Source organism: Micropterus dolomieu, linkage group LG07 (assembly GCF_021292245.1).
Source record: "Micropterus dolomieu isolate WLL.071019.BEF.003 ecotype Adirondacks linkage group LG07, ASM2129224v1, whole genome shotgun sequence".
Classification (NCBI taxonomy): domain Eukaryota; kingdom Metazoa; phylum Chordata; class Actinopteri; order Centrarchiformes; family Centrarchidae; genus Micropterus; species Micropterus dolomieu.
This window is the reverse complement of record NC_060156.1, coordinates 5,017,463-5,027,062: the sequence shown is the minus strand read 5'-3', so window position 1 is coordinate 5,027,062 and position 9,600 is coordinate 5,017,463. Positions and strand designations below refer to the sequence as shown.

The window sequence follows — 9,600 nt, the reverse complement described above, 5'->3', positions numbered from 1 at the left end:
GGTGTCCTGGATGTTAGCGGTTGCGCTAAGAGAAACAATCTGTTTGGCTTGTACTGAAGCCACATCCATAAAGCCAGTCAGCGGGGAATCTTTCTCTTTGAGTTCCTCTGAAAGTCGTCGGATGTCTTCCATAAGGTCAGCAATCTTTTTGTTCGCTTTCTTAAGGAGTGTGCAGTCCTCAAGGGGCAGAGTTATCTCGGCTATCATAGTCACCGGAGCTTTGTTGCGATCAGTAGCGTTGATCGCGTTTTTACGGTCATCTAGCTTAAAATCCATGTCGGATGACTAAAATCCTTAACCCACGTAAAACTTAAATAAAGTTAAGTTAAATAAAAAGGATATAAAAAATGTAACGGAAAAAAAAAGAGTGGATTAAAACTGGATAAGAGTCCGGTTTAAGACTGAGCTTCCGACAGGTGGCTACAGACGCCAACGCATGCGCAGAGTGCAGATTACGTCAGCAATTACGTCAGAGATCTTGTGACAAGATGATGTGTAGGAACAGTATTAACAGTATTCTAACCTGTATACTAATACTCTGCCCCTCTCTGATGCTGTATAATGTATTGTATTTTTTCAGCAGGCTGAAAGAGGCAAGAAAGGGACTGCTTGTAGTTCTTTAGGTGAGTCCTTATTTAGATTGATAGGTGTTGGTTATTAAAGAGGTGGTATTATGCTTTTAGGCTTTTCCCCTCTCCTTTATTTAGTTATATTTCTTTTTTGTGCATGTAACAGGTTTGCAAAGTGAAAAAGCCCAAAGTCCAGCCCAAAGGGAGTTCCCATCTCCCACAGAAAGCTCTGCTCAGAACCGCTTGAAAACAGCTTGTTTGTAGTCCAGCCCTTCACTTCCTTTACTTGTGACATCACAATGAAAACGCGTCCTAAAGCTTGCCAAGCGGCTAGTGGGGTCAGGCACGCCCTCTAACCAAGCTAGTCTGAGCGGAGGCCTTTTTGCTCCGACTCGCCTTTGTTTGGTTTTCCATTGTAGAAATGTTGTACCTGTACCTGCTTCCAGGTACTTTTTTTCGTATCACCTCACCTCCGTCGAGGTTCCAAGCAAGCTGAGGGAGACAGATCAGCAGTCTGTCATGTTTTCACGTTAAAACGTAACACGACAGACTGCTGATTGGTCAGAGAGAATATTCACTATTCACTTAAAAAAGAGAAAGCTGTGTGGATACTGTACTATCTGAAATGGAAAACGGAGCAGGGCCGAGTAGAGTCGAGTCTATCGATTTGCGCTATGGTCGCATTTTTCGGCAAGGCAGCATAGATCGTCAGAACACCGGCAACAGTTCAATGTTTAGTCCTAAAAGACGATGCAACTCCAACTCTGTTTGGACAACCTGCAAGTATGCTTTACTGGTTGTGTATTATATTTAAAATAAACACGGTAACTTCACAGACTGTTCAAGCGCAGAGTTGTTGTAAATGTTGGCTAACACAGCTAAAGTTATAGCTATAATGCTTACGTTAAACCAGATGTGAAAGCTACTGAGCAAACGTTCAAATTGTTTGGCCAATATTTATGTAAAATTGATATGGTGATTTTTATAGCGGTTTATGTTAAGATGTGGAACAATGATGTTGTGTTCTTATACCACCTTCTAGGTTACGGTCGCAGTCTGAAGTGGCTTTGATTTGGATCACACTACATTGTTTCTTATGACCCGCCCTTCTCTGGTTCTGATTGGCTAGTAGTCCTTACCTGGGAAGTGCGCATTTGCAACTCCCAACAAATATTTTGTACAAGTAAGTTGCATCACTCTGTAGCTCAAGAGTGGAGCGTACAACACACAGGGTGAAAAGAGGAGCTGCAGCAATGTGCAGTATGAGAAAAATATGGTGTTTTTTGAAAATTAAACCATGTAAACCTGTTCTGGTACAACCCCTAATTAAGATTTTGAACCTGAAAATGAGCATAATACCACCTTTTTAAGACTTACTGAAATCAAGATGTGAGAACAACATTTGTAAAAGCGTGTCACTGCATGCACACACACATGTACTGTGTGTGTATTTGCTGCACTGGTGTGTGTCGCCCTCTCTCTGTCCAGCACAGAGGCAGGGAGAGCCAATCTCAGCTCTCTGTGTTTAATCAGGCACTAGACACAGACAGCCTGCCATGAGAGCAGCGAACCCAGGACGTGATGCGAATCGGGATTCCTGATTTTCTTCACCCTCTGCCCACACGCAATGTGACACAGCCCTGTGCTTCAAGCTAGCAACATTCAGCTATGTTCACACTGTATTGCTGCTGTTACATTTACATGAACAGGAAACTCTCTCAGAAAAAGAAACCAGAGAACACATGACACCATCAACAGAGTGTACTTTCGCTCTTAAACGTTCCTTTTTCTTTTTCTTTTCATGATTTCTATCTGGCTTTCTCAGTCACACACGCTGTCCTGCAGACACATACAAACAGGGCATATAAACAGCTCACTGCTGGTAGGATAAATTGCTTCTGACTGCTGTTTGATGAAGACTTCAGTGAACAAGCCTGTTTTTGCAAAAAAGCCCAGAGGTGGATGCAGAGAAAGAGAGGGAGCTAGGTGAGCTTGTAGGGAGCGGTCAGAGAAAGAGGTTGGGTATGATGATGAAAGACCGGCAAGAGAGCAGCAAAAGATAATGGATGAGTAAGGAAAGAAAGTATAGAGAGACTGGATAAATAAGACAGAGAATGAGATGAACCTATTCTTAAACTCCTGCATCCTCAATTTCAACCAAGCCATGCCAAGTGAAAGTATTTTACATAAAAAGACAGAGCCAGATGGCTGATTTGGCTGTTAAACAAATTGATAATCAATTAGACGGAGATTACATGCCAAGAATAGCCCACCACAGTACTGTACAGAATCTGCAGTTTTCTTGTTCTTTTACAACACTTATGCAGAAACACATTAGTTTTATTTAAAAATAAAAAAGCAGGGCTAGAAAAGACAGAAAGGCGTCAGAATCCAGACTGAAAGAGAAGGTACAAAGAAGGGAGCAGGATGGTGAAGAAAAGCGAGAGAATGTCAAAAAGAAAGACATAGTAACAGGCTCCTGCTGGTGACAGGAAGCTCCTCTGAGACCTAACACCCACTTTCTATTAACATAATGGCACTGGAGCATCAAACGCAGTCTGCAGACTAGCTGCTGCCCTCAACCTGCGTCTTGTCTCTCTGCTTCATCTCTTTTGATTTGCAGTCAAAGGGGCTTCAGTGACTCATTTTCTACACCATCAAACATGCACTTAAAAATGGTCAAGAAGACACACACTTGGTTTGTTTAGCACAGATTCATGCACATTACAACATCTGAAATCAAAGTATTTATCCTGCCCTTATACTGCATTATGTCCACATGATGCAGGCCAGGATGCATTCTCACAAGGTGAATACTCCAGTGGTCAAATTTGTGCAAATAACACAAGGCAAAAATGTGCTTTGCTTTCTGTGTAAAAAGAGCTTAAAATTGCTTCAAGGATGTACGCAATGCATTTTTTGTTTACAAGAAAATTCCACAGGGTGCCTTTAAGATACTTTCCCTGATTTTGTTTTAAAGTCTTACCTTTCCTCTTAGCTCAATGCTGTTTTAAAAGTGTGTTTATCAATCCAAGGAAGGTTAAAATCAAGGGCAACTGGACTGGTTGGGGATACTCAGAGAGGCTTCTTCAGTATTGAGTTTAAAAACATCAACAGTGACATGTGAAGATATATTTGGGCAACACCGCTGGGCTCTGCAACAAAATCAAGCTTTAAATGAAAGTAAATAATAGGAACCTTAAAAAGATACTATGTGTTTTTGGAGTTTAAAAATCTCTCTTTCTTCTCTGCCTCGGCTTCACTGGTTAGTGACATGGACAGATGGTCGGGGTTAAATCATTTACAAACCAAATAGGAGGGTTCAAAGCACAGAACTGGGAAGGATGCAATGGGCACACCCCAAACAGTGCAACGATGGAAGAGTTGGGCCGTGGCCCAGCAACAGAAAGATGAGACTATTTTGGGACCTTATTCCTAGTCTTAACACCTCCAGAGAGACGTGGAGGGGGAAGTGATGTTGACATTAGAAAGAAAGTGTGTGTGCGTGTTCCGAAAAGACAAAAGGAACAATAGTCAGGTGGAGGGAGACAAAAACTCTGACGTTAGAAGAGCCACAGCAGAGGGCTATAAAAAGATACTTTGCTCACAACAATTGCTGGTGTGTGCGTATGTGTGTGTTCCTGTGTGTGTACTTTTACTGTATTGATTCAAATTGAGTGCATATGGAACTCCAGGCGCTTGTAAATTTTCATTCATTATGCCTGTTTGTTCAAATCTGTGTGTGTGGTGTGTATGGATGTTAACATGTGTACACAGTGTGTGTGTGTGTGTGTGTGGGGTGATTTGTGCAGTGAACTCACACTCACATGCTCCTGTGCTTGCCACGTTTCTCATAGCACATATTGATATTGTTGGGGGAATTGCAGCATGTGAGTTGTGTCTTCACAAAGCACAAGGTAACAGCTGTCATGGCATTTGCAATCCTTGAAACTTGAACTAAACAGCATGTGTGTGTATATGTGTGTATATATATATATATATATATATATATATATATGTCCGAAGCAGGATCAAAACCGCCAAATTTAAGACTTTACCCCTGCAACGCAGAAATTTTAACACACATGATTTACAGTCTGATATCAGTTTTATATCACTTTAGGGTAGGGCCTGGCAAAAATGTTATTGCATTAAAAAAAATTATATCAATAATTATTATTATTATTAATTATTAACAGATATTTTAAAAATGTTTTCTGTAGTTTTATACATTTGACACTTATTTATCAAAACTTTAATATATTTTGTTGGACTTTTGTTCAAAGTACTATTTAGAAGAATAAAGTTTCTTTTTAAACTGCATTATGTCACGGTATCTTGGTATGGTCTCAACATTACAAATATTAGGGAATATCTTTGTTTATGTCATGTGTTTCTCAATATAAGGGGGGAAAAGAATATCAGCCGACATATAGGCATATCAGATTTTAAAAATCAGTAAAAGACTATCATAATAAATATCAAATCATTATTTCTTTCAAGTTTAAAGGCAGATTTCTGCTGAAAGTGAAAGTTGAAGAAACTATCATCTGCAGCATCAAAGTAAAACCTGTTAGCTCCACACTTACCTTTATCCAAACTACATAGATGTCACACAGTTCTTGTGTTGGCACTTTATGTCAGCATTGAACAGCAAGTATTTTCCTAAAATATTGTTGAACATGAACAAAAGTTTTAAAAGTAGTGGGCTGGTGTGTGTGTGTTGTCGCCTTACCACTTCCGGGGGCACCCTGGTAGCCAGATCATGGATGGCCTTTCCAATAATACACAGGGAGGAGAGAATGAACACAACCCCAAGGACTACACATGCTCTGCAGACAGACAAACAGACAGAGAGCAGAGTTTTAGGAGTTAGCTTCAGCCAGTGCGATCTGTTTGCTAAACCTGGCATGAGGAAGTTACCTAAAGGTTGAACCAAAGAAATAATCTAAAGAAGCTGACTCTTTGTTCTTGTACATTCTCTTGCATTTGAATCAGGATCGTTTATCATTTTCCTGCTGCAGGGAAGACCCAAACAAATGTTCAAAGCATCCTGATATAAGTAGTTATAAATGAGTGGCCTTTGGCAGTCTGGCAAACTAGTAATGTTTGTTTACAAAACTCTATGAAATATAAAAGGAACAGTTGAACAAATAATCCAGCCCTTAACTCATGCCCACTGGCTTGATTTACAGCCAGGGCATCCCCAGACATTTAACAATAACATTATCAGTGGCAGTGTAGTGGTACACCAGCTGATGCTTCAATTCCCTTCATTCACACTAAAGATTGAAGTCAGTTTCCCAGGCTAATGATAAAACGTAAAATTAGCCACATGACATTGTGTCTGCATGATGTATAATGTTACAGCAGTAACTGAAGACTGAAAATGCACCTCTTGATGCCTGATTTGAGTGATACATAAGCTACATCTAATCTCAAAACCAAACAGCACAGTGTTTGTCAGATGTCAGCTGAGTGTTTACAGTCTATTTGGGGCACTGTGTGCAAGCAGAATAAACAATTTGCCGTCTTTCGACAGATCGCTTGAGGGTGACACTTTGTGATGTTTGTTTATTAAAAAATATGGGGGTTAAAGCGGTGAATGTGTTTGGAGGGCGGGGCTACAGGCACACTCACTTGCTCTGGCAGCAATGGAAAAAGATACGGTCATTGAATACCTCTCCGTTGCTAGATTATTTTCAGTCTCACTTCCTCTGACACATCTGCTGGGCCCAAATTACCATATCTGTGTCCCATCTATCTCTCCACAGAACAGAGACACGGTGTCTGACAGGTGCAGTGAAGTGGTGTTCATCCTTAACTCATCTGGATGGTGGTTGGTCACACCAAAACTAAGGCTGCATATTTCTGAGAAATTCTTTTTGTCCGAGACACTTGAAAATGACTTAGAGTCACTCCGATTGTAAATTGAGTTCCAGCTGGAAATGGAAATGTTAAGTGCTAAAACATGCATTCATAAATAAAAAAGTGGTACATCAACAAGACTGCCAAGGAACTGTAGTTATTACCTGCAGATACCATAGCTAAAAAATATAATGGGAGAAGAGATGACATGAAATTAAAAATAGCTAGGGAATGCAAATTAGCCTATATACACTCTCCATCCAAGACTTTTTTCCCAGTCTTATTCCAAATGGGTATTACAGTGATATCACCCCATTTCTCTGACTCTTTTGCCTCTGTATCTATTCTCTCAGTTTGGGAAAGTCTTATTCTGTCTTATTCTTACTTTTTTGTGCTACTGTTACATACATTGCTATTGTAAAAAAAGCTGTGGCTTGTATTCCCATGTGGGATGGGCCAGATGTTTGGCATGAAAGGAATTAAAAATAACAAACTAACTTACATGTACCAGCCTACAGGAAGTCTGAAACTGGGCCCTTCTCCACAAGGGTGAGCATAAACTGCATTGGTCATACTTGTGTGTGAGTAGATAGATGCATGCATATGTGTTGTCTGGTTTTGTATGTTTGGCTTCACATTATAATAAGAAGTGTAAAAAATGTTGTGTGGGCTAATGTGTGTGTGTGTGTGTATGTATGTAACTGTGAGTGTGAATTAATAGATGGTAAAGTGGCAGCTCTGTCTTTAATCCTCTGCGACACCTCTGAGCTAAGCAGAGGTGCTGTTGTGAGACGAACAAGGCTCCGTACAATCTGAAAGCCACTTCTTGAACTGAGCTGCAGCAGCCCTGAAAGCTTAGCTGTGATATACAAGGACTAGGAATAGGTAGGAATATAATGCTCCACCCCTCTCAAATGATGATATAGAGTAAAATGAAAACTAAATAATAATAATTAGTAAATTATTTAATCTGTCAGATCAGTTTTAAGAAATTGGCTTTCCAGATTTCTGTTGAAAAATCGGGAAACACATTTTTTTTCCCCACCAGAATGTAACTTCTATGTAATTTATTTTTCAGAAGAATATCAAAACATGTCACACACACGAGCATTAACTGAATGGATTGTAAGGCAAAGGAATGAAGCCATTACACAGGCCTATTCAACTAGCAGCCCACGGGCTGGTCTGACTTCATTCACTGAATGTTTTGATGAGTATAATGTCAATCATTGGTCTTCACAGTCTTCACCCAATTAAACATCTTTGGGAGATCTTGGAACAGTGTGTTAGACAGCACTTTCCACCCTCATCAAAACACAAGAGGGGGATCACTATGTAAAGAACAGTAGCCCCAGTAGAGTTCAGAGACTTACGAAGAACCTACGACAGGGAGCACTGAAGCTGTTGGTGGAGCCTGGTGGACCAACAACTGTATGTTAGTTTCTCTCTTTGTCACCATTTGCATTTTCCTCATCTCTCCTCTCCTCCTTTCTCCCTGTACCATCTGGGGCTTCAGGTAGGCTGGGGTGACAACACCTGAGAGACAGAACCCTTGCAAGTTTCCCCTTTCCTGGGATCAATATAATCTGCCTAAAACGACCAGGCCAGGTTGTTTTCTCTTGCAACTTCAATCACCTTCATTGTGGCAGTGTCTTTACCAGTGAAACCAACCATTAAAATACTGACAATATTGAAAATAATAGTATAATAGTAATAACAATGATAATAAAGTGAGAGAAGCTCTTTTGCGTTGATGCAGGTAGAGAAGTGTGACCCAAATTGCATCACACCACATATATTCATCATTAATCAAACATTAATTAAACTCAGCACATTTTTATATACTCACATATACTCTCTGTGTGCAGAGTGCACAGCTGCTGCATTGCTGTAGCGCCAAAGGACAATGACTGATGACAGGACGTCCAGCGTAGCATCAAACTACAGCAGAAACAGCAGAACCGAGCAACGAAGGAGGAGAGGAAAGGGTCTTGATTTGCAAATTATTACAGTAGTAACATCTAACTTACAATGACAGAAAGAAAATAGTGCGTTTCAAATAGCAGCTTGATAAGTTGTTAACACTTCTGTGTTTGCATAGCCGCAACAGCTCTTGTGTTCGATACACCACACAAAATGTTGTATTTTTAAATGTATGTTTTGTGTTTCATGATACTGTCTGATGATGCTGCTGAAATGCTTCTGAAAACACCACTCTAATGTATGTGTTGTGGCATATGTTGTAAATATCACAATCTTATCTGTGGTGTTGGAAAAAATAATACCACATGTTTTTTTACCAGCACAGGGGAGATGATCTCAAATTAAGATGCTGTGTGATAAAATATAATATAATTTAACTTAAAATGTAATATATATAATAGAATATAGAAGCACTTGGTATTATAGGAACTTTATGTTATTAATCAATTCAGATATTTCAGTTAAGGTTTTATTGCCACAGGGGAATCAAGGTGATAAGCATTATCATCAACATTATTTATGACTGTGTTGCATTTACAAGTTATTCATTCTTAACGAAGACTAAAAAGTGTCTTACTCCCCTGAAGCTGTATCATAAAATATGGCAGATCATTATCATTTGTATTGTCAAGTCACATAACGTACCTGGAAAAGCTAAAAGAAAAATGTAGACTTTCGACATCAGAGTAACTAAAGCTACCAATGATCAGTTGCTTTGATCTAACTCCTCTGTGTTACAGCAATTTATTAACTTTATTAAAGCTGTCATACACAGCCCAGCACTTGCTAATTAAAATCCAATCGCTAATAAAGAGATAGCTAGCACTGAAGCTTATGGGTTATAATATCTTAATCACATTATGCTAATCAGATTTCCCCTCACTGGCCCAGGGTGTGTCTTGTTTAATTTTCATTTCAGCCTTATTAAGTCTTGTTTTTAAACTAATTGCACTCTCAGTCACCTCCTCCAAATAATAAGAAGTAATAAGAAGCTTTATTTTGGTTAAAGCCAGCGGATCTATTGGGCAAACACAAAGTGCATTTTATCATTCAACCTGACCTCCCTCTTCTCTGCCCTGTTACCTTGGAAACAAAGGGACCAATAACACTTTGGTAACAGGAGTCATTAATAAATCACAGGGACCAAAGTTATTTCTAATTGATCTATGCAAATGGTTGG

General features: G+C 39.6%; 1 protein-coding gene across 3 annotated transcripts in view; it reads right to left on the bottom strand.

Annotated features, from left to right (window-relative positions):
* The window catches only part of LOC123973725 (transmembrane protein 163-like), a 66,918-nt gene that overhangs the window by 6,961 nt on the left and 50,357 nt on the right, over window positions 1-9,600 (bottom strand). For all 3 annotated transcript variants that reach the window (XM_046053973.1, XM_046053974.1, XM_046053975.1), the window contains exons 4-5: window positions 8,287-8,378; window positions 5,305-5,401 (exon numbers count right to left, since the gene is read on the bottom strand). In XM_046053973.1, coding sequence (XP_045909929.1) covers window positions 5,305-5,401; window positions 8,287-8,378 — 189 coding nt within the window. The remainder of the gene's footprint in view (window positions 1-5,304; window positions 5,402-8,286; window positions 8,379-9,600) is intronic.